Source organism: Amblyomma americanum, chromosome 10 (assembly GCF_052857255.1).
Source record: "Amblyomma americanum isolate KBUSLIRL-KWMA chromosome 10, ASM5285725v1, whole genome shotgun sequence".
In the NCBI taxonomy this organism is placed as follows: Eukaryota; Metazoa; Arthropoda; class Arachnida; order Ixodida; family Ixodidae; genus Amblyomma; species Amblyomma americanum.
This window is the reverse complement of record NC_135506.1, coordinates 115,249,648-115,275,289: the sequence shown is the minus strand read 5'-3', so window position 1 is coordinate 115,275,289 and position 25,642 is coordinate 115,249,648. Positions and strand designations below refer to the sequence as shown.

The 25,642-nt window shown below is 43.8% G+C and overlaps 1 protein-coding gene across 1 annotated transcript; it reads right to left on the bottom strand.

Moving 5' to 3' along the window:
• Window positions 1-387: 387 nt before the first annotated feature.
• On the bottom strand, window positions 388-24,596 carry LOC144107722 (sodium-dependent proline transporter-like). Its single transcript, XM_077640855.1, has 4 exons — window positions 24,040-24,596; window positions 23,114-23,245; window positions 10,533-10,708; window positions 388-549 (listed from the first exon to the last, which is right to left on the bottom strand). Exons 1-4 carry the CDS (start codon window positions 24,179-24,181, stop codon window positions 388-390), a joined length of 612 nt encoding a protein of 203 aa, XP_077496981.1. The 5' UTR covers window positions 24,182-24,596.
• Between the last annotated feature and the right edge of the window lie 1,046 nt (window positions 24,597-25,642).

Sequence of the window (25,642 nt, the reverse complement as noted above, 5' to 3'; positions counted from 1 at the left end):
TGCTTCATTCGACCACCATTACGTAGTGCCCCTGAAAGAAATGGCACTGAAAAGAACAAAAATTGAGCCGGGACTCGAGCTGCTGCTCCTTGGGCCGCGAGCCAGGCGCGCTACCCCTCGACCACTGAGGAACGTTCTTTCGACTTTCTTAAATGAGGGCCTTATGTAGGCGTTTTTTGGTAAATGAAAAAAAATAAAAGTGATAAAGAAAAAATACACATCAAAAAGTGGTACGCACTCAAGACCCAGGCTGCTGACGGAGCCTATTAACGCTATCGTGTCGTACCGTTAAGCCGGAGCGTAAGTGTCCCCCGAAGTTTTTTGTTAACGCTATAAATGGACAAGCGTTATAGCATGATTGTGCTCTAATCGCAGCCGTGGCACTCACTAGAAAAACTGCTCGGCGGAGGGCAGTGTGGCATTCCTGCACTGGACCGTGTCGTTCACCGGCATGGCAGGAAATCTAATCAGATGCTCGGAGTCCTGGCCACTCCCCAGGAGCCCCGACATCAGGTACACAGGGAGCCTCGCCGTGCGACCACACAGTGTCTGGGCCAGAAACAATAGCGAGCGCTCATTAGGAAGATGCTTCGCGAAAAGAGCGGGAGGAGTTCGGACTTGCACTAGCAAAGATACGTTTTAACCATTAAAATCGCGTTAACTTTATTGCATTCCACTCTGCTGATTTACGTCCTCCCCGATTAGTTCCTGAAGCCCAGCAAGGGATCACACTAAAAATTAAGTATTTGTCTTCATCTGCCAGCTGAGGTTTGCATTTAAGTGACATACCGCCCGCAAGCACACCGCACTGTCTGTATTCGCGCCCCCTCAATCTGAGGAATTAAAAGCGCCTCCTTGCCCTCCTGAACTACCGTTACCATCTGCAGCCCTGTATGTGGTTGAGTGCTTGCGGAGAAAAATTTCAGGCATAATATTGTAGCCAATATAATGTCGTGCCCTCAGTCGGGTAAGTACGAATAATTACGGACCACAGCAAATGCTTATAATCTTACATTGGCCCCAACGCAGTACATTTCTCATTACGGACAGTGCGTCAAGCAGCAATGAAATGAAGTGTGAGTAGTCACGTACCCATTATTCCGTACGATTTCGCTGCCTAGGCTGCACACAACATGGCTGCTCGGCCAGAGCAGAATTTTGTTTAGCACAACACGCAACAGATATGTAGCAGAAAATTTAGGACGCATGTGCCATTAAATTGCTTTGTTCATAAGGTTGTGGCCAAGTACTACACCAGGGTGGCAGAATCCTGCTCTGGTGAAGGAGTGCTTTGTCGGTTGTGGTCACCGAGATCAGGCCGAACCCCAGGCCTAGTTATGCAATTTCATCGACACACGGAGATTTTTTTGCTAGCATGGTGAAGACTTGCACGACACCAGGATTCGAACCGTGATCCTCTTGCACGCGATGCGGATGCTCTATCTGTAAGCCATCGCTGCGAAAGTTCGAAAGAGGAAGTAACGAAAGCCTTAGGAGCAATGCAAAGGGGGAAAGCAGCTGATGAGGATCAGGTAACAGCAGATATATTGAAGGATGGAGGGGGGATTGTGCAAGAAAAACTAGCTAACCTGTACACACAATGCCTTATAACCTCGAGCGTACCGGAAGCTTAGAAGAACGCTAATATTATCTTAATTGATAAAAAGGAGATCTCAAAGACTAGAACAATTACAGACTGATCGCCTTACTGCTCGTTGCCTACAAGGTATTTACTGGGGTAATCACTAATAGAGTCAGGACCACCATAGACTTCAATCCACCAAATGATCACGCAGCCTTTCGTAAACGATACTCGAAAATAGATCATATTCACACTGCCAATAAGGAAATAGAGAATCGCGGCGAATATAACCAACCCCTCTTAAAAGCCTTCATTTATTACGACAAAGCATTTTATTAAGAGGAAACCTCAGCACTGCGGAATCAAGGTGTAGAAGATTAGATGAGCAAGGTTTTGGGCTAGTCGGTAATCCATTTAAAAGGAAAGAACAGCGCGATGAAGCACGAGCACACACGAAGAAACGACACACAAGTGCTCATGTGTCTCGTTTCTTACTGTGTCCTTGTTTCATCGCGTTGTTTCTTCCTTGTAAGTGTTGAAGAGTCTTGTGTGAAAATACAGGAAGATATCTATAGCGACTGCACAGCTACCATAGTCTTCCATAAAGTCAGCAATAAAATTCCAATAAAGAAGGGTGTCAGGCAGGGAGACACGATCTCGTCAATGCTATTCGTCGCTTTGCTACAGGTATTCCGAGGCCTGAATAGGGAACAACTGGTAATAGCAGTTAATGGTGGATACCTTAGTAATCTGCGATTCGCTGTTGAGATTGGCTCACTAAGTCTCCCGAGAGATGAACTTCAAAGCACGATCAATGAGTTAGGCTGAGCAGAACGGTGGGTCTAGAAGTTAACATGCAGTACACGATCATCACGATACAGTGATGGCGTATAGGCGGAGCGTCCGCCTCGCAAGAAAGAGACCCGGCGTTCGAATCGCATTGCCGCAAAATTCTCTACCTGGTTTGAAAAAAAAAATCTCCGCGTGTCGATGGAATTGCATAACCAGGCCTGGGGTGTGTCCTGATCTCGGTGACCAGAACAGACAACGCTCTCCCGCACAAGAACAGGATTTGGCCACCCTGGTGTAGTACTTGGCCACAACCTTCAATGAACAAACCAATTAACCATCTACCCTCAGTCCCAGCGGATGCGGAGTAACTGACCACGGCGGCGGTCACACCTGTGACGCAGCTGAGGATGCTAAGGATCTCTGTCTCTCGACAGGCCGCCATAGAAATCTGAACCTGGCAACGTTTAACGCTAGAACCTTATTTCGTGAGGATAGTCTAGCAGTGCTGTTCGAGGAGATAGCGAACATTAAATGGGATCTCATAGGGCTAAGTGAAGTTAGGAGGACATGTGTGAGGCATATACAGTACCAGAGTCCTTCAACGCTTTGACAGTACTAAAGGAAGGGCACATACTGTGCTATCGCGGATTAGCGTATAGACGAGAACTAGGTGCACGATTCCTAATTTATCAGGAAACAGTTCTATAGTATCAACGAGAGGGTGGAAACTATCATGACTAGGCTCAGCATTAGGTACAGGCTGACGGTGGTGCAGGCCTACGCGCCTACATCAAGTCATGATGATCTTCTAAGAAGACGTGGAATCGGCAATGAGCAAAGTAAAATCGCAGTTATGGACGACTTCAATGCGAAGCTGGGCAAGAAGCAGGCTGGCGACCAGGCGGTAGGCGACTATAGGCTCTAGGATTAGCAGGGGAGAGCTGTTAGTAGAGTTCGCAGATATAAATCATTTAAGGATAATGAATACCTTCTTCCGCAAAAGAGGGAACAGGAAGCGGATCTGGAAGCGGATCTGGAAGAGCCCCAGTGGTGAGACTAAAAACGAAATCGACTTCACACTATGCGCTCAACCTGGCATCGTTCAGGATGTGGACGCCCTCGGAAAGGTGGGCTGTGGCGACCACAGAATGGTAAGGTCTCGAATTAGTTTAGACTTGAACAGGGAATGCAAGAAGATAGTGAATATGAAGTGAATTAACTAGTTAGCGGTAAAAGAGAAGATACAAGAATTCAGGATATCGATGCAAAACAGATACTCCGCTTTAACTGAGGAAGACTGTCTTAATGTTAATACAATGAACGATAATCTGACAGTTATCATTACGGTGTGCCTTGTAGAAGTAGGCGGTAGGACTGTTCGACGGGACAACGGCAAGCTATCTCAGGCGGCGAAAGATCTGCTTAAGAAACGCCAAAGCATGAGGGCGTCTTACCCTACAGACAGAACAGAACTAGTAAAGCAATAGAAGTTAATAAATAAGCGCAAGGCAGCCGAAATAAGGAAGTTTAATGTGGAGAGAATCGAGCGTGTTCTAAAGAACGGAGGTAGCCTAAAAGCGGTGAAGAGGAAACTATAGACATAGGTAAAAACCAGATGTATGCTTTAAGAGACAAGGCGGGCAATGTCATTAGCAATATGTATAAGATGGTTAAAATAGCCTAAGAGTTCTACACAAATCTGTACAATAGTGAATGTAATCAAAGGGTTAATGAGACAGAAAGTAGCGCACAGCAATGCGTCCCCCCACCAGTAACAAAAGAGGAAGTAAAGAAAGCCTTGCAAAGGAGAAAAGCAGCTGATGAGGATCAGATAACGGCAGATCTGTTGAAGGAGGGAGGGGATGTTGTGCTAGAAAAACAAGCCACCCTGAATACGCAATGCCTTAAGACCTCGACCCTACCGGAAGCTTGGAAGAACGCAAACATTATCATAATTCATAAGAAAGCAGACGTCAAGGACCTGAAAATTTTTAACCGATCAGCTTACTGTCCATTGCCTGCAAGTTATTTACTAAGGTAATTGCTAATATAGCCAGGGCAACCTTACACTTTAATCAATCAAATTATCAGGCAGCCTTTCGTAAAGAATATTCAACAATGCATCGTATTCGCACTATCAATCAAATAATATTTTTATTTTATTTTTTTATGTTCATACTGCAGACCATGGTTAGGTCCAAGCAGGAAGGGCAGGTGCACAAAAAGCAAAAGTATAGCAACAAAAATACAACAATACAGCAAAGATAATGTAGTAAAATAACAATACAGCAATGCAAGACAAAGCAGAAAAAAAATACATAATACGCAATATCAAAGATGGCTGAGGAACGCGTCTGTTTTTCAGGGTTGATTTGGTTCGGTTAATGAGTTCCAGTCAGATATGGTGCGTGGGAAAAAGGAAAACTTGAACGAGTTAGTCCGGGCAAAATATAGTTTTAAAAGAGCTTTGTGATAGTGTCGCGTATTCCGTATTGGCATTGGGGAAAGATAAGCAGAAGGGTCAAGTCTGAGTTTATTATTAAGAAGTAATGAAAGAAAATCTAAACGAAAATTTCGTCTTCTTACCTGTAGTTCTTCAATACCGTTAGCATGCATCAAGTCTGAGGGGGAGTCAGTGGGTAGATATTTTGAATATATGAATCTAATTGCTTTTTTTTGAACGTTCTCGAGCTTTCTTATGTTAGACTTAGTATACGGGTCCCAAATTATGCAAGCATATTCAAGCTTGGGTCTAATTAGAGTATTGTAACCTAAGAGCTTAACGTTAGCGGGGGCGTTTCGAAGTTTATGCCTTATACAACAGAGCTTACGGAATGCGAGTGAACAGATGTTATCTATGTGAGAGTTCCAGGAAAGGTTATTAGTAAGTGTTACACCCAAGTACTTTACGGACGCTACTTGTTGCAATGGTGATGATTCTAATTTATATGCGTATTGTAGAGCGTTTATCTTGTTAGTTATGCGAAGAGAAACACTTTTATCTGCGTTCAGTGTCATGTCCCAGCGCTTGCACCACTGTACAATATTAGTAAGCGTATTTTGTAGGTCACTCTGATCGTTTTCATTGCTAACATCGCGAAATAAATCACAGTCATCAGCATATAATCGAATATGTACGCCAGTACAAACTTCACCGATGATGTCGTTAATGTATATTAGAAAGAGTAGTGGCCCCAGTACGCGTACGCTTCCCTGTGGCGCACCTGATGTGACTGGGAGACAGCCAGACTGGTGACGACCGATTGAAACATGTTGACTCCGGTTAGTTAAATAATCATTTATCCAGGAAATAAATATAGGCGGAAGTCCAATAGTTTTTAGTTTTAGAATAAGGCTGTGGTGTGGAACTTTGTCAAACGCTTTACTGAAATCTAGAAAGATCGCGTCAATCTGGCTGTTATTGTCAAGTGATGCCGCAAATGAATGGATAACTGAAAGTAGTTGAGTTACTGTGGAAAACCCTTTGCGAAAACCATGCTGGTAATCTGTCAGAATGTTGTTGCGATCTAAGAATTCATTAATGCTCGTTGCGACAATATGTTCCATTCATTTGCAGCAAGATGACGTTAAGGATATAGGTCGATAATTGGTCACCTGAAGGCGGTCGCCTTTTTTAAATACAGGTACGACTCGGGCTATCTTCCAGTCCTCAGGTACACACCCGGTTAACAATGACACGCGAAATATAATAACCAAAAACCTGGCCAGAGATTCAGCATACCTCCGAAGAAAACCGTTAGGAATATCGTCGGGCCCTGGGGATGATTTAGTTTTCAGGTTTAGTAACATTGAAACGACACCATCATACGAGATGAAGTTAACTTCAGATGGATGTGCTGAAGTTGTGCTTGGTGCATTGTACGGTTTTGGTTTAGAAAATACACTGTGAAAGTAATTGTTAAAATGGTGAGCAATGGCAGGCTGATTGGTAACCGTTGTACCGTTGATAGTCATTTCTGATATAGGGGCTTTTTTATCGCTAATGTGGCGCCAGAATTTACCCGGGTCGTTTTTTATGAAGTTCGGCAGAGTTGTTTTGAAATAATAATCTTTTGAACGGCGTACAGCAAGGGCGAGGTTTTCTCTTAAGTGGTTGATTGTGCTCTGCTGTGCACGATGCTTTTTTAGCCTTTTGATTCGGCGTCTGAGATGAATGATACTGCGTGTCATCCAAGGCGTCTGCTTGCGAATGTTTTTGTATTTTACAGGTATGAAATTTATAAGGCAATAGAGACACATTTTCTTAAACTGATTCCAGAGTGCGCAGGCGTCGGTTCCATCAAATTCGACAATGCATGTTTCAAGATGCTCAATAACTGAGGCGTCATCGGCACGTGTGAAGTCCATGATACGATGTGCTTTACATGTTTTTGTCTTGGCAAGCGGTTTTATGGGAATGAAAACACTAACAAGATGATGATCTGAAAGTCCTGGTGCGACAGACACGTTGCAATCATGGAAAATAAGCAGAATATAACCAACTCCTATAGGCTGCCTTCATTGATCACGAGAAAGCATTTGACTCAGTGGAAACCTCAGCAGTGATACAGCCATTTCGGAATCAGCGTGTAGAAGAGCGTTATGTGAAAATACTGTAAGATTATATATATACAGCACCTGCACAGCTCCCATAGTCCTCCATAAAGTCAGCAACAAAATTCCAATAAGGAAGGGCGTCAGGTAAGGAGACCCGATCTCGCCAATGCTATTCACCGCCTTTTTACAGGAGGTATTCCGAGGCCTGAATTTCGAACAGTTGGGAATAAGAGTTAATAGAGAATACTTAAATAAACTGCGATTCGCTGATGACATTGTATTGTTCAGTCACTCAGGAGGTGAACTGCAAATCATGATCAATGAGTTAGCTTAGGCAGAACAGAACGGTGGGTCTAAAAATTAACATGCTGAAAACCTAAATATTGTTCAGCAGTCCAGCAAGGGAACAGCAGTTCACAATTGGAGGTGAGGTGCTGGAAGTGGTAAAGGTGTACTTACAGCACGTACTGCCAACTGATCCAGATCATGAGAGGGAAATAACTAGAAGGATAATAATGGGGTGGTGCGCATATGGCAGGATCTCTCAGATCATGAATGGCAGTTTACGAATATCCGTCAAGAGAAAAGTGTGCAACAGCTGTATCTTACCGGTACTCACATACGGGGCAGAAACATTGCGGCTAACGAAATGGGTATAGCTTAAGCTATACACAACGCAGCGAGCTATGGAGAGAAAAATGATAGGGGTAACATTAGGAGACCAGAAGTTGGCAGAGTGGGTGAGGGAACAAACGCGGGATAATAACATTCTAGTCGAAATCAAAAGAACGAAATGGACTTGGGCAGGGCATTTCACGAGAAGGCAAGATAACCGCTGGTCCTTAAGTGTAACGGAGTGGATTCCAAGAGATGGCAAGCGTAGCACGGGGCGGCAGAAGGTTAGGTGGGCGGATGAGGTGGACGCATAAGATGAGGTGGCAGGCATAGGGTGGATGCAGCTGGCAAAGGACAGGGCTAATTGGAGTGACACGGGAGTGGCCTTTTCCCTGCAGTGGGCGTAGTCAGGCTGATGATGATCATGATGATGCGGCATAAAATTATCTTCATTGGGCACATTTATTGCGAAAAGGCTAAAAATGACCACACTGATATAATTAGTGAAAACTGAGGGTCAATAACTGCTCATGATACAAAGAATAGAAAAAATATTTTATACAAATGTAACTTTTTTATGTAAAATAGACATGCACTGGCATTTTTAAATATGGAAACAAAAACTCCGCTGAAAATTACCGTCCTATATCTCTCACGTGCATCTGCTGCAAAAAGCTTGAACATATAATTTCATCGCATGTCTTTAGTCATCTTGAGCAGAATAACTTTTTTTACACTAATCAACACGGGTTTAGAAAGGGTCACTCCTGCGAAACACAGTTATTCGAACTAACTACTGATTTGCATTTTAATATGAACAATAACCTTCAAACTGACTGTATATTCCTTGATTTTGCCAAAGCGTTCGACCGCGTAGCTCACTGCCGCTTGATTTCGAAATTATCATCACTCCGTCTAGACTCGCTAACTTTAACATGGCTTCGTAACTTCCTCTCGCATCGCCAACAGTTCGTATTTGTTAATAATCTGTCCTCTAACCTTTCCCCAGTTAACTCCGGTGTACCGCAGGGCAGTGTGCTTGGTCCCTTATTATTCCTTATTTATATCAATGATTTACCTAATAATATAACTTCTACTATGCGAATCTTCGCGGATGATTGCATTATATACCACCCTATTAGATCTACTAATGACCACCTGGCGCTCCAATCAGACCTCCTTACTATTAACGACTGGTGCAACTCATGGTTAATGACTCTTAATGTATCCAAGTGCAAAGTCATCTCTTTCACCCGTAAAAATAACAAATCTAGCTATACATACCGTATTCAAAATGATCTACTCTCTCACGTACCGCATTACAAATACCTCGGCGTTAACTTTTCTTCAGATCTTTCATGGTCATACCATATCTCATCCATATGTGCCGTCGCCTCAAAGTCATTAGGATACCTATGCCGTAATCTCCGAAATTCACCATCTAATATTCGAAAACTAGCATACCTCACTTTTGTTCGTCCACAACTTGAATTTGCTTCTCCCATTAGGTCTCCCTATCATAAGAACATGATCATCGCGTTAGAATCTATCCAAAACAGGGCAGCACGATTCATTTCACGAAACTTTAACTGCCGCTCAAGCGTCACTCAGATTAAAACAGATCTTTCTCTACAATCATTAAGCACGCGCCGTGACATCGCTCTCCTCACACTATTTCACAAATATGCGCACTTCAATAGAACTACCTCATTTCAACTCGATGTCTCATCCCGCACGTCGAAAAGATTATATAATCAGTTTAGTTTCGCAAGAATATATGGTGACACATTGGCTTTTAACTCATCTGCATTTCCACGAGCCATCAGATTATGGAATGATCTGCCAGACAACCTCGCTTCCGCGTCTAATCTAGAATCTTTCCATTCTAAACTCATCACATATTTCACTGAAACCGTCATTTAGCACACCTACGTTCAAGTCTATTATTGCTCTTTGCTTTGCTGCTACACTCGTGCCATTCGGATGTTTTCTTACTTATGTTTGCTTGCCATGTTTCCGTGTTTGCCTTAATCGCGCTTTGTTTCCACGTTCGGTGAGCACATTATCCTGTATTGTAGTGAATTATTTTGCGTCGCGTACGTTTCCTTTTGTTTCCTTTGGTTATTATTGCACTGTACTATATCTTTTTTCGCCCCCCTTACACAATGCCCAATGGGCCTGTAAGGAATTTCAAATAAATAAATAAATAAATAAAATCGTTAGCTTACGCACTGAACCTTTAATCTCACGGGGACACTGTATAACTGCATCCAATTTTCATTCTTGCTAAAAATTGATTTTATGCCGCTTTCTCGCTACGTTGAAGTTTTTGGCAGCAAAAGGTGATTGATTGATGAGAGAAAATGGATTTAGAAACGAAACATTCGTTGACGTCCCCCGATTCAAACTTTTGATGTTAAATGCTAAAAAGACTCCGTGATAAATGTTTACAAATGAATCGCGGTGCAGCTGAGCCCAACGGTAGGCGCACAAAACTGCCTCTATGTAACCAGAATTTGCTTCTGAGGGCAGACGGAAGTGGCGGTACGAGTATTTTTATATTCCTTCTCTAACCTTTAAGCTCCATTCCCAGTGAAAGTATCCTCTTTGCCATTAGAACCTGGTAACCTAATAATCTATCGACACTGGAGTAAAACGAAGTTATTTGGTACGTTGATTGACTTGAAACACAGCGCCACTACAAGGGATGAAGAAGGAAGGACAAGCGCTCCCTTCTTCTTCGACCCTCGTCGCGACGCTGTGTTTGAAGTAAAAAAAAAATCGTTATTGGACAACGTCGATTTCTCCACAGTGACTCATACAGTGTTGAACACTGCAGCGTTTACCACAATTTCACAAGGAAATAAAATATGCAAGAATGACGCGTTAAGAAGATAAGCTAGCGCTTCCATCTCGCACCACGTCCTTATCCTAAGGGAGTTCTTTCAAATCAGACAACGTTAAACTGGACTTGTCTTGCGCACACCTGGGCGTCCCTGAGGCCGTAGCAGGCGGTGTCGGCACCCCATCCGGGCCCGCAGACGGTCCACGGAAGCTCCGGGTAGAGTATGCTGTCGCAGAGGTACAGCGTGACGTAGGCGATCATCACCGCGTTGTACACGCTCACCAGGGCTGCGCAGTAGCATCCGGCCACGCCTATGCCTGCGAGAGTACGCGAAGCCGCGGGCCCTTTTCTTAAGTTATTGCGACAACAGCGAATCCTACCCCCCAGCCGGACCCAGCTGACGGTTAGAATTACGGCGAGAAATTCACGTCGAGAACGTGAACAGCATCATAATAAGACAACCGGTCCACTGTAGGGCGTACGCTCGAAAGCATAATGCTCGGATCGACAAAGCGAAGAACAGGCAGAAAACAAGAATGACAGAAGTAAAAACTCATGCACAGTCTTGAAAAAGTATTAGCTAATATTCTATTGCACTAGCCGTAAAATAAAAAATGCGTTACCAACTTACGATGTTTATAGAGATGCGGCAGAAACAATTTTTCACGCAAATTTTCAAATGCACAAAAATGCTGACGGCCGTTTATTGAATCTAAAAAAAAACAATTACAGGACAAATACAATTCTCGGTAGTATCAGTTTTGAGCGCAACTGACGCAGTAATTGAGCAGCAGGGGACCGCATACGGAAGACGCAATTCTGGGCGCAGGCTGTTTGAGTTTCCGTGTTTGCAGCGCGCACAGCGATCCGCCGCCGCTGAGCGCCGCCTCGGGCGGACGAATTGCAGCGCTCGCTACTCTGGCGCCATCTATTAGCGGCATGGAGGGGAAAAAGTTTTTTCTTCCTCTATGATTAGCGGGTCGCTGCTGCCTGCTGAGGAGACCATCTTCAGGCTGCCGCCCTACCCTTCTCCTCCAATTTCATCCTCATGCTCTCTTGGCTCTCGCCGTGCTTTCATCTTCCGCCGCGCTCCGCGTTCGCTCTTTTATCAACCCCTGCGCTTGTTCGCTCTGGCGGTTACGCCGAGGCCGACGACGAGGAACGCCGTTCAAACCACGAACGGGCAGCTAATGGCTGCGCTCTCAAATGGCTATCTTTACGAGACTGTTCTAATCACTCAAAACTGAGGACGAGCGCGTGACACTTTTAATAGCAATGTTTTATTTTTCAAGAGTAAACACCTTACAGCTGAAATCATTTTGATCAATGCAGGTATAATACTGAAGATTCAGTAGGGAAGGTAACTAAACTAACTGGTCACCGTTCACATTTCACTGTAAAAAAACGCCCAAATGGGAGTAAATTTATATATTTATTTATTTACAATACCCTCAATCGCCGAGGCATTGCAGAGGGGAGTGGAGTGAACATTTGCAGTTAACATTTGTGACGAATGTTGGTTAAGAGGAGAAAGTTGTATATAGCAGGTTTTAGGAGGAAACAGTATTAGTAACCAAATTGCAAAAAACATTAGAGGAAACAGTAACAAACCATTAAAAGCCCGACATAATATAAGCAACAAACAACTAAAAAATAAAAAAATGTTGATAACAAAACACGTGTCACAGCTCAAATTGGTTCTTTCACGAGTACGAAGGCATTTGGGAAGGCAGCCGTGGAAAAAGAGGGGAAAAAAATTCAAAGCCGACTGCTTAAGCATATAATTTTTATGATGTTACAGGATTTCAAAGAAGCTCAAAATGTCATGGCTTCATTTGAGCATTATAAATGAAAAATTGTTGGAACACTTAGGCCACGTCCTCAACAAACATAAAAGCGGATAAAGCTTTCCTGAAAAGGGCATAATCATTGATGCATCCGATATCAGCCGTGAGGCGCTTCCAGTCGCCGCATGTAAAGATGAGTAAGAAAATGTGTATGTGTTACAACGAATATATCCAACCTTGTGTTTGTGGTCGACTCGTGACCAGCGATAAGCGGGTTCTAGAATAAGCTGCTGTCTTAAAGTTGAATGATGGTATACTTTGAAAAAGATGCATAAACGAAAGAAATTTCTACGCAGAGACAAACAGGGTAGTGAAAGACTGTTCTTCATACTTGTTAAGCTTGATGTGCGATTATAGTTAGATTAAATGAAACGAGCCGCATTGTTCTGTGCAAGCTCAATGAACTGACACAAGTTAGCTTGGTTAGAGTCCCATATGGAAGCGGCGTATTCTAGTTTGGATCGTACAAGTGTCTTATAAAGGAGTATTTTTAATTAAACTGAGACCTTGCTGTAATTTCGACGTAGATACTCGAACATACGATTAGCGTTGTAAATTATTGATTCAATGTGCGGTTGCCACGATAATGCTGAGGTTATGAGCAGACCTAAGTACCGATATGTTGATATGGCTTCCAGTTCAGTGTTATTAGGTGGTACTTTGGAATATGAGTGGAGTGACGTGATATATGCATTAATTTGCAATTTTTGGTGTTAAGGTGTTTTTGGTGTTTCCACATTTTACACCAATTTGCAATGCTGTCAATGTGCGACTGTAAAATTTCTATATCAGCTTCGCTGCAGAACTTCCCGATAAACAACGCAGTCGTCAGCGTAAAGATGCACAGAAGATGTCACATACTTAGAAAGGGCATTAACAAATATGAGGAAAAGCAACGGGCCTAAAACAGAACCCTGAGGGACACCAGATGTTACATTAGGTTTGAATCGAAGCCGTCAAGTGTTACGTATTGACAGCGGTTAGTAAGAAAACACTCAATCCAAAAAAGAAGTTTATGGTCTAAATTCAAAAGAGACAGCTTAAACATTAGAAGCTTATGGTTAACCTTATCAACAGCTTTCGAGAAGTCAAGGAAAATGATATCGATATCGGAGTGTTTGTCAAGAATAGCATGCAAACGATGTGTAAAGACCAGCAACTGAGTTTCGCAAGAAAATGAACGTCTGAAGCCATGTTGCGCATGTGTGCAAAATGAGTTCTCTTCCAAGAAGTTGAAGATATGCGAATACAGCACGTGCTCCAACATTTTGCAAGGAATGCTTGTTAATGATATGGGTCTGTAATTAAGAGGTGAATGTCGGTTACCTGATTTGTACAACGGAACCACCTTCCCGGTCTTCCATTGCAAGGGTAGTTCACTGCGTTCAAGAGACTGCTGAAAAATTTTTGCCAAAAAAATGACCACACTTTTGTTTGCTTCAAAAATTTTGAATTTATGTCATCAGGCCCTGAAGAGGATGATATTTTCAAGGCATAAATAACTTTTGCGATGCCACCCGGATCAATGATTACTGGGAACATCGGAGAACACTTGAAATCTGGAAAATCATGTGGAACATATTCTGCAGACACGGACGAAAAGCATTCGAGAATACAGTGTTCAGAACACAATGGGACTCGTCAGGCGGAATTGGCTCCCCAGAATCATTGTAAAGACAAGTTGCTCTATTATCTTTCATGCTTACAGTGGACTAAAACTTCTTTGGATTGTTTATTAGCATGTTTAGCAACATGCTGTTAAAGAAGTGATCCTTGGCATCCAGGATTGCATCAGCGTACTGTTTTGAAACTGAGAAGTAGGCATCCCATCGATTATGCGTGTTACGAGCTTTAGCTAGACGAAACAGCCTCTTTTTCTTGCTAGAAATGCGGGCGAGCATTCTACTATACCACGGGGCTCTAGCGTTGCTCCTAATGCATCGTAATGGAATGAATGTGTTGCAGAGCTCAGTAAGCTGCGCAGCAAATAAATCCCAGCTTTGCTGTACAAAACGCAGTTCAAAATCTTTTGCGTACGTGTCCCAGTATCGACAAAGGTTCTCATTAATAGCTTAAAAGTTAGCTCTTCTGTAGTCCCGAATCTGCTTAGCTTTTACTGGTGAGCGTGGAAAAGAAATTTTTAGATCGAAGTGAAGCAAAGCATGGTCACTAATGCCGGGAAGATGGGTGATAGAAGAAAGCAAATCCGGGTGAGTCTTCAGTATTAGATCTAGCGTATTAGCGGACGGTGACGTACACCTGGTTGCCTGTTTGACAAGCTGAGTGAGTTGAAAACATGAGCACAGGTCAAGAAAACTCTGACATTGGGCCGAGAATAGAGAAATGATTGGATACGGACCTTCCCTTGAAATATTAGCAAAGTTAAAGTCCCCTAACAAGAATATAGGTAAGGCAGGATAGCGAGACACGATGAGGCTAATAGCATCGTTGCTCCGGTATTTGGAGGGCGATAACAGACGCCTAGTATTAGTCTGCTATTTCTGAGAGTGGTACCAACCCATACGGTTTCCAAGCTAGAACCCACATCAATGGAAAACGACGGGATTGATCTTGACACAGCAATTAGGGTTCCCCCACCGTGCCGGCTTTCTATATCACGACGGTAGATATCGAACTTCCTTTACACGTGGAAAATTTCACTACCGTGAATTCTTGCATTCAGCCATGTTTCGGTTAAAATTATGTCGGCGTCTGTAGCCGGAACAACTGAGCCAAGTTGATCGCGCTTATTTGTTATGCTTCTTGTATTGGCAAATATTACTGAAACCGCCTTAGATGCCTGACGAACGCCACATCCCATCGATAACCTCTAACTTCCTGCGCCCTGCGCTTCACTAGAAGACGATGTTTCCAGTTGCTTAGTGCGCGCACGAGTGTGAGAAGCCGGTTTACATTTTTTTATGTTTAGTCGGGTCGCCATGCACGCCTCCAGTGCGAGGATGATTTTTGCGGTTTATCATTTGGATGTTATCGGCGAGATGGAGGTGACCCTTACAAGCTTTCTACTGCTCACGCAGGTGTTTTCGGCGAACATTTTGGCGGCGGTCCTTCCTGACGGATTTCCGTTCGACGACGTATGCCCGAAATTAGTCGACAGTGGTTCTTCGTGTACGACTGCATTGTTTGAGAACTTCGAATTGCAACAGTGCCCAGCCAGTGACGAATTTGAACAGTTTGTGATTCCGAGCTGGCAACATTGCCAAGTGGGCGTCGACGCTGCCAAGTGTCGGCTACAAAAGCATCGGAGCACCACTGCAACGATGGGGCGTGGAACCGGCGAGATGGCGGTGACCCTTACAAGCTTTCTACTGCTCACGCAGGTTGGTCTTTTTCACCCTTTGAAACCGTCGCGCTACATTTTGCCGGTTCCACCCCAAATGCTTTATCTTACTTTTTCCTGTAAGCCACGCGGTTTTGTGTTGTCAAATCGTCTGTATGTTAAGAGGCATTTTTCAGTTTTTCGTAGCCCACCGTTTTATCTGCTAATCTTGATTTGTGGCGAAGATATTGAGAGTAACCCTGGCCCAACAACAGCTGAACAATTTCAAGTGCTGTTGAATGGTCAAACCACAATTCTTTCCAAGTTATCGCAGCTTACCACGGACGTAACTGGCGTAAAAGCCCGGCTTGTTGTATTGGAAACTAAGTTAGGAAAAATTGACGCAATTGAAACAGCTCTAGCCAACGTTGAAGACCAACAACGAAAAGATAATGAAGTTCTGACAAGCATGATTGCAAAAATAGACGATTTGGAAAATCGTGGAAGGCGTAATAATTTGATTTTTTACGGCTTAACTGATTCTGATGACAGTGAGACGGCAGCCAAATCTGAGGAGCTTATCATAAGTCAGTGCACTGAGAAGCTGGAATTGTCTTCCGTGTCTATTGAACGTGCTCATAGGCTGGGTAAATTCTCCCAAGGAAAAAATCGGCCTATCATTGTGCGCTTCAATTCCTTTAAAGACCGCCAGGCTGTGCTTGCAAATGCATTCAAGCTCAAGGGATCCAGTGTTGCTATATCTGAAAACTTTTCCCGTACTCTCCGTGATAAAAGAAAGAAATTATGGGATTATGCCAAACAAAATGGCGGAAAAGGCGTGAAAGCAGTTCTGAAATATGATGCGCTTCATTTGGGTAGTAGGCGTTTCCAATGGGACAGTGAAGCCGGCACCGTACGGGAACAATGACAAACCACTGTTCATTCTGCGATGTGCGCAGTCAGCATTTTGTCAATCAATTGCCGCAGTATAAAAAATAAAGTTGATGACGTTCACTTTCTTCTTCGTACCGTCCAGCCGACCTCTGTTTTGGGAACAGAATCGTGGCTCGATCCGACCATCTCAAGCGCTGAAATATTTCCTGACACGTACGAGTGTTTTCGTCGCGACCGTTGTGCACGTGGTGGAGGAGTGTTTATTTTGGTCCATAAAAGTGTCCCGTGCGCTCAAATGGAATTCTCTGATAGTGAAACTGAATTGGTTGTTTGCAAAGTACGACTGCCGAACGGGAAAGCAATGGTTCTTGGGTCATTTTATAGGCCTCCTGGTCCTTCTGTAAAGCCGCTAGTTGTCTTATCTCATTTTCTTGAAACCATTAACACTGAATGCCTTGTTTTAGGGGGGGACTTTAACCTTCCGGACATTGACTGGTCAGCTGACGAACCAAGAGATATAGCTCGAGGGAATCTATACTCAACTTTTTTTGACATTTTAGATTCCAACACCTTTTGTCAGTATGTGCATGAGCCATCACGAACGGACGGAACTGGTCACGTACTCGACCTCTTGCTGTGTAACGTGCCTGATGTTGTATGCAATGTACAAGTGTTGCCTGGTTTGAGCGATCACAATATTATTCTAGCAGATTTATTAGTTCGCTATGTGAAGGTTGCAAAACCACCTAGGCGAAAGATTTATGTCTACAGCAGGGCCAACTACGAGGTGATTAGCGCTGCTTTCGATTCGTTCTTTCCCACTTTTGATGAACTCGCGGATAACTTAAATATTGAACAGCAGCTATGGAATACATTCAAACAGAAATTGTTCTAATTACGTGAAGCTTTTATTCCATCAAGCGTTATATCAAGTAAGAGAGCTCGAGATAAACCCTGGTTTAACACCGAGTTACGTGCCCTTGTTCGCAGACAGCGACGAATGTATCGAAGATACAAGTTGTCTAAATCGCCAAAGTGTTTGGCCTTGCTGAAAACAATAAAAAATGAATTCAGACAGAAGTCTCACATCGCTAAAGACTTGTATTTTTCGAATTTAGGAGAAAAACTTGTCAGAGATACCAAATAATTTTGGAGATATGTGAAGCGTAATGGTAAGGATGACAGCTCAGTACCTGCACTGAAAAATGATGAGATAATCATCCATGATGATGAGGCTAAAGTTGAAATGTTTAGCTGTTATTTTTCATCTGTGTTTTTGCCACCTAGTTCACGTTATGTCTGTTTTGCATTACCTCTTGAAATAGATTGCATGCCGGAAGTTACTTTTTGTGTTGACGGTGTGCGTAAATTATTGAAGGATTTGAATCAGGCTAAGGCTTGTGGCCCTGATGACATTTCCTGCCGCAATTTTAAGGAATTGTGCGGATACATTATGTCTGTATTTCACCCGGCTGTTCCAGAAGTCTCTTAATGAAACCGACTTGCCTGCTGACTGGAAGGTAGCGCGTGTCGTGCCCATACATAAGAGTGGTATGCGAAACTCCGTTCAGAACTACAGACCCGTTTCCTTAACCAGCATAACCTGTAAAATTATGGAGCATGTAATATATAGTTGCGTTATGGCCCATCTCAACAAACACAATCCCCTATGCACTAGTCAACATGGTTTCAGGCGTGGATTTTCCTGCAGTACGCAGCTGGTAGAGTTCGTTCATAATTTGGCATCGGCAATCGATAAGCAACAAATTGTGGACTGCGTTTTCTTGGATTTCCGCAAAGCATTTGATGTTGACGCGCACAGTCTTCTCTCCAAATTGAAAGCGTATAACCTGGATTGTAAAGTAATTGCGTGGATTGCAGAATATCTGTCGTTACGAAGGCAGGCTGTTGTTCTGAACGGTATTTCTTCACAGTATGCACCAGTTACGTCGGGAGTTCCCCAAGGCTCAGTATTGGGACCACTTTTGTTTTTGCTGTATATTAATGATATTTCAGTTGGCATACAGTCTTCATTCAGGATGTTTGCCGATGATTGTGTTGTTTACAGAGTAGTAAATTCCACTTCTGATTCACAAATCCTGCAAACTTATTTAGATACTGTGGCAGACTGGTGTGTACGTTGGGACATGTCCTTAAATATAAACAAAACTGTTCACGTCACCTTCACAAGAAAACGTGCTAATCATCCGTATAGGTATAGAATTAATGATTTTACTCTCAACATAAGTAAGTCATTTAAATATCTAGGCGTCTTTTTTACATCGGACTTACGATGGAATAAGCACATTAATTATATTGCGAATAAGGCAGCGTCACGTTTGGGTTTTCTACGGCGGAATTTTAGCCATTTACCAAGTAACTTAAAAACACAGCTGTATTTCAGTTATGTACGCTCCATACTAGAATATGGATGTGTTTGCTGGGACCCAAACACATCTGAGTGTGTAGGAAAATTAGAGAAAATTCAGAATAGGGCAGTTAGACCTGTTCTTGGTAATTATAATTGGCAAGTTATATGACGGAAAGCAAACGAAAACTTAACTGGCAAGAGTTGAAGGACCGTAGAAGGTACATCAGATTGAAATTTTTCCATGACATTTATTATTCAAAAACTGGCATAAACCGCGAACAATATATCCAGGCACCTCATTATATATCAAAGCGACTGGACCACTGCTTGAAGGTCAGAGAATTTTTTTGCAAGGGTGACGTCTTGCGTTATTCTTTTTTTGTTAGAACTGTTCGGGAATGGAACAGTTTGCCATCGAGCATTGTATGTATTACATCTAACGAAGCATTTTTCCATGCACTGCAATAATTGCTTTATACCTATAAGTGAAGTCTGTACCCCCCTGCTGTAATGCCCTGCGGGGCGATGCAGGTAACTAATAAACAAATAAATAAATAAATAAATAAATAAATAAATAAATAAATAAATAAATAAATAAATAAATTATCGTGTCATTCACAATTAGTTCATCATACCGAAGGTGGAACTTAGGCTTCCCTGGTAAAGTCTTGGCAAAGTCAACCAATTTCTTTCGAGCGTGGCGAGTAGAAAGCGAAAAATCCTCTGAAACAGACACATCGCTGCTTTTCAGTTTTGAACGTTGTGTTAACGCCATTTGCTTGAACCTAAAGGTACGGAATTTGACAATCACAGGCCTGCATCGATCTTCTTCATAACGACCCCCGAGACGATGCGCACGCTCAACCGAATTATGAGTAATATTGGCGTCAATATATTCATTTATTAGGTCAATGACCTTCTTCTCACTTTCATGCTACGTTTCGTCGCTATCAGTGGTGCCGAAAAACAGGTTGTCGCCACGACCTCTGTCTTCATGTGCCTAAAGCCTTGAACGCATATCGCAGTTTTCCTGAGCAATGTTTTGAATCGTCTGATTGGCAGCGTAGAAATCCTGCTTTATATCTTCGAGATCATCCCACCTGGCTTTAACTGAAGATATCCTGTCATTCATAGCTGTGATTTTCGCTTCAAGGGATTGCTGTGCTGTTTTTATTTCGTTAACTGACTTTATTAGTTCAGCTTGCCCCTGGGATAAAGTGCCTGTCTGCTTTTTCAACTCGCGCAAATGCTGAAGCATCTCTTTCTGCCATTCACCTTCTGTGCGTGCAGAAGATTTATCGCTTTTAGACCTGTTGGGACGCAGGGTTCCTCTCGACGTCGCCACAACACAACAAAAGCATTCGCAGTACATCAAAGCACTCATCGAAAATGTCGCAAAAGACGTGTGGACATGGGAACAGCAATAACGAATGACTACCTGAGCGTTTAGCCTATAACGAGTGTTGTTTACATACCTGAACAAATCGAAGATATGAAACATTAAGCATCGTTACTGTTGGGCCGTTCACATGTCCACAGAGGTGCCGCCAGTTGAGCACGGTATTTATACGCTCCGAAATTGGTGATGTTTCCCACGATGTGGCTGTCCTCTTGTACCAGACGAACGTGTCATTGCAGAAAGCACTGAAGCCATTTAGAGCCGCCTGGTGGTACGTCCGGGTGCTGTTGCTGACTGGCACGGGCACATGAGTGGCTGATAGTTTGGTTCCGTGTCGTAGAAAGGGCAGCATTCGAGGCAGATCAGGACATGAACAAATCGAAGATGGGAAACGTCAAGCATCGTCACTGTTGGGCCGTTCCCATGTCCACTCAGGTGCCGCCAGTTCAGCACGGTATTTATACGCTCCGAAATTGGTGATGTTTCCCCCGATGTGGCTGTCCTCTTGTACCAGACGAACGTGTCATTGCAGAAAGCACCGAAGCCATTTAGAGCCGCCTGGTGGTACGTCCGGGTGCTGTTGCTGACTGGCACGGGCACATGAGTGGCTGGTAGTTTGGGTCTGTGTCGAAGAAAGGGCAGCATTCGAAGCAGATCAGGACCTGAACAAATCGAAGATAGGAAACGTCAAGCGTCGTCACAGTTGGGCCATTCCCATGTCCACTGAGGTGCCGCCAGTTGACCACGGTATTTATACGCTCCGAAGTTGGTGATGTTTCCCCCGATGTGGCTGTCCTCTTGTGCCAGACGAACGTGTCATTGCAGAAAGCACTGAAGCCGTTTAGAGCCGCCTGGTGGTACGTCCGGGTGCTGTTGCTGACTGGCACAGGCACATGAGTGGCTGGTAGTTTGGTTCTGTGTCGTAGAAAGGGCAGCATTCGATGCAGATCAGGACCTGAACAAATCGAAGATAGGAAATGTCAAGCATCGTCACTGTTGGGCCGTTCCCATGTCCACTGAGGTGCCGCCAGTTGTCCATGGTATTTATACGCTCCGAAGTTGGTGATGTTTCCCACGATGTGCACACCCCAAAGTAGTGTTTTATTTGCTTTGCTATACAAAGGAGTAAAAATTTTACTACCCACAGAAATAGAGCCCAAAAAATCGCGTCGTTTAATTATCCCATCCAGGTTCATTCTTACAGCAGTGCCAGTGTCGGAAACGGACATGAAGCTGCGGGGACCGCCGGCAACCCAGCTTAGGAAACTGCGCTGCCCTAATGTGAACCCGCATCATGCGTTGTTTTCGCCGTGTGCAAGCCCGGCGGCGGCGCGGGCAGAGGCGGCAGGAGTCGTCTGCATGTCGTCTACTTTTGCTTTACCAGCTAGTTTGCTGCCTACGTAAAATTAGGATCAATAATTCAAAGCTGAAAGGGAGCTTCGGGGTAGTTTTCATGGTCATGCATAACGCTATAGTTGACTAAAAACAAGAGCAGATTAAGTTGAAATGAAAGCACCCCCGAAAGTGTTACGGTATGGCAGTGATAATTTTTCTTTGATCCTCCCTTTTTTAGAGCTTGGTTTCTTATGTGACTGAGAAAAATGTAGCTTCATTACCTCATTCAAGAGCTCGGCGTTGAAGCTATGCTCTGTCACAGTTCCGTATTGATGCAACGCACCACGAGTACCACACCCAAAGAAGCTGCGAGAATGAGGCCTTAGCGGGGTCTCTGAAGCGGTGGCGACACTAATACATGAAGGTCAGGTATGGTTAGAGCACTGGAGGCTTCTGAAGAGCAGTTCAGTTATGTAGCTTACTGTAACGGTAAATGGCGTACCACAGCCGGCGCCCGTTAAGGAGCAGAAGTGAGCAGAGATCCAGTGACGATGGTAACCAAGGGGTCGTCCCTCACCGCCATTATCACACGACTGACCAGAAGCAGGCGACACCCTAGGTGGGGGTGCGGACAGCGCATAATGATTTTTTTTATACTCTATTGGGAGCCCAAGGCATACTGACGCCAAGAAAATTCATTTTAAAATGGGAAATAAAAGGAGGAAAATCTTCCTTTATACCCCATTATTCAGTGCAGGGAGTAAAATAGGTCGTCTAAAACATTTTTCTCCATGTTGATGGCGCAAATATTTTCATATATGGAGTTTGAAGGACGACGCCAAACATTTAAACTCCCAGTTGAGTTGACTCCTGTTCGCAGTGTAGTAAACGGCACAGAAACGCAGGGCAGCAAAAAATTGGACAGGGCCCTTAAGCACCGCCTTAATAGGGTATGACGTGGTAGCGTAGTGGGTTAGGCTTTCCATTCTGAGCAGTTTGACACCTTCGAAAACATTTTTCATTTTTTTTAAATGTTTCAGTAATTAATGGGTCAATGACAAAGTCTAATTTTCTTAATCAGCACCATCAAGCAATGTTTATCATTCTGAGCATTCCGGCACTTTTGAGAACTTTTTCTCATTTTTTTTCATTTTGTCATTTCTCAATCAATTACAATGTTTTCATTAACTCGTTATCGCCTATCACGCATCAGTCAATCGTCGATCACTAGAGCTACAAATTACAATGACATAATTTTTTTAACGCAGCCTCCGATTATTTCCGACACTTGGTGCCGACTACGCCGATGGCTTTTCGACCGAACGAGCTCTATACGCTATCGCGTAAAAAGAAGATACATAGCGCATTAGCTCAGGCTGCATGCCAGTGTGTTGTATCTTCTTTCTTGGTGTTCCTTGTTTTTCCCTTTTGTTGACCTCAGAAAACGTCATCGTTGCACTTGACATTAGGACACGCCATTATTTATTCCAAAAATCTTGCTGTATCTTTTGTCCTGTCGCGAGGACATACGGATCTGCGGAGGTCAATGCGCAACGCGCACAGGCGTACGCGTCCAGGCTATAGGGGCGCACTCACCCCTTCCCAGAGGCATGCATTTCCAGAGAGCCTTGATGCTGGAGCCGGAGAACTGGGCCAGCGCGATATCCAGCTGGCAGAGAGGCAAGGCCAGGACCAGTGTCATGATGACGTAGCAGATGAGGAAGGCGCCTGATCGAAATGCGGGCGGAAAAATAAAGAAATAATGCGACGGGAAGCGTCACTACGACTGAAGCGTAGTCATGGGCTGCGCACAATACGCGTGAACCGGTCCTGTATGGCGAACGTATACTTTTATATTTTTCCATTGCCAGCCAGAATACTACTCGTACAACGACTAAACACAAATTCAAAAGAGAAAAGGCATTCGCACTAATGCACGGTATTCTGTCAAAAGGGTCTTCCTGCTGGCTTAATTCAATCAAGCACGTATTGTACGATTTTTAAGAAGCCTACACAGATAGGCACAGGTGGTGACAGTGTACTCCTCTTGCGATTTAATGTAACTCTAAAAAGACACAAAAAAAGTGAAATTAAAACTTGACGTTCGGGGACAAGAGCTTCGGGGACAAGAAAAGATTGACAGATGCTACCTAGAATTTGGAATTTGGAAAATTCCGTTAGGCCGCGCAATTTGTGAGAAGCAGCTGAATGCACATATTTACTCCAACTTTTCATTTTCCAGCAGCTGCACTCGATTGTGGGATACTTGTGTAACTTAGCAGAATTTGTAATGTTTCCCGAGGAAAAAAACGTCGCAAAAAATTACTGTAAACAATTGCAGCATTCATGCGCCACGTTCAATTATTATGGTTCCAGAGGCAGTGTTATGACCTACTTTCACTTATCACTATAGGGAGTAAATCCACAACAATCGCCGGCGACACTCCTGTAGCGATAAAATCACTTGCATAACAAGACACTGCCACAGCCCCGGCTAGCGTCCGGCAGAAGCTGTCTCTCACCGCGGCCGTAATCGTAGGCGAGAGCCGGAAATCGCCACAGGCTGCCCATGCCCATGACCATGCCGAGGCAGCTAAGCTGGTAGCCCCAGCGAGTGCCCGAGGATTGACCACGGTGGACTCGGTCAAGCTTTGCGGTCTCCATGTTCACAGAAGTCGTCGCCGATCTTTCTGATCGATGATGTTGTTGTTGTTGTTGTTGTTGTTGTTGTTGTTGTTGTTGTTGTTGTTGTTAGCCTATCAAAAGATGGCACATACCCACACTGGGGGATCTGCCAAGAATCGGGTGGCTATTCACCTGAACGCAGTTAACAAAAAGGAAAAGCACGTGGGAGCGCAACACCGGTGAATTTTTCGTCATGAACAGAAAAGGGATGAGTGTTTTGATTTTAAAATTTTAAGAATAATAATAAAGAGAGGGATTAAATATTAATGATTTAGTCAAAATGTAATAATTGATAGAAAAGAAAAGGTTGGAACACTTAGCAAGGCAGTCGGTGATATTCTATCAGGAAATTTAGAACAGCGGTACAAACAGATCTGTGGCTGAACCCAAATGTGGTGGCGCCAAATGAGAGCAAGAGCGGGCTGCTCAAACTAAGGCCAAGATGCTGCAAGGGCTCCTCCAGCAACCGTTTTCTCAGAGAGTTGAATCGGCGACAATACAGCCAAAAATGTTCAATAGATTCAGGCTCACGGCATAATGCACAAAGGGGAGAGAGCGCCAAACCCGACTTGTTTAAATAGAAATTTAGAGGGGGGATGCGGCAGCGCAGCCTCGTCAGTGATACTTCAAGCTGCCGAGAGCAACAAATTTTCGTGTTCCAATAATATTTAAGGCGCTCATAATCCGCCGATGTTAAAAGTGATGTGTCTTGCGTGCTTAAAAACGCACGTCGCCGAAATCTAGATGCTGTAATATAGGCTGTAGCCGGGATGATTGGCAACACGGTGCCGCTAAGGGAAGCCTTTGCGAGATTATCAGCAATCTCATTTACTGTCACACTGCTGTGACCGGGAACATATACTAAATGAACAAGGCTCAAATTCGGAGGAAGTAGGGATAAGAAAGTTGATAAAATGGGACCGTCAACATGTGCAGCGAGGGACGAACACAAAGATAAAGAATCAGTAATTACTGCAACTGCTGTAATAGAGGGGTCTAGCTTGCGTACAGCAAGTACAACTGCTAGAAACTCTGCTTGAAAAATAGGGGTGAAATCTGGAAGGCGCAGAGAAAAGGACCAGTCTAAATGCGAGCAAAATATTCCCACACCTGCTTTTTCATTGCATTGCGATGCATCAGTGGCCATTGCTATATCTGTAGGTAGGGTCCTCAGATGATCTTCTAGAAGACCATTTAGAAGACTCGGTGGCAAAAGTTTTGCATTTTTTGGGAATATGTCGTCGAAAACAATGTGGATAGCGGGTCCATTGCGAAGCGCAGGAAGGATATCATAAATGTTTGCATCTAAAGACTGAAGTAATCTTTGCACAAACACTACCTGAGGGGAATTGAAACGAGACCAGGGGACACCAAAAAAGGAGGTCGGCTGAGAACAGAAAATGCTTTGGGAACGGTGGAAATGGGATTCATAGATCCTGA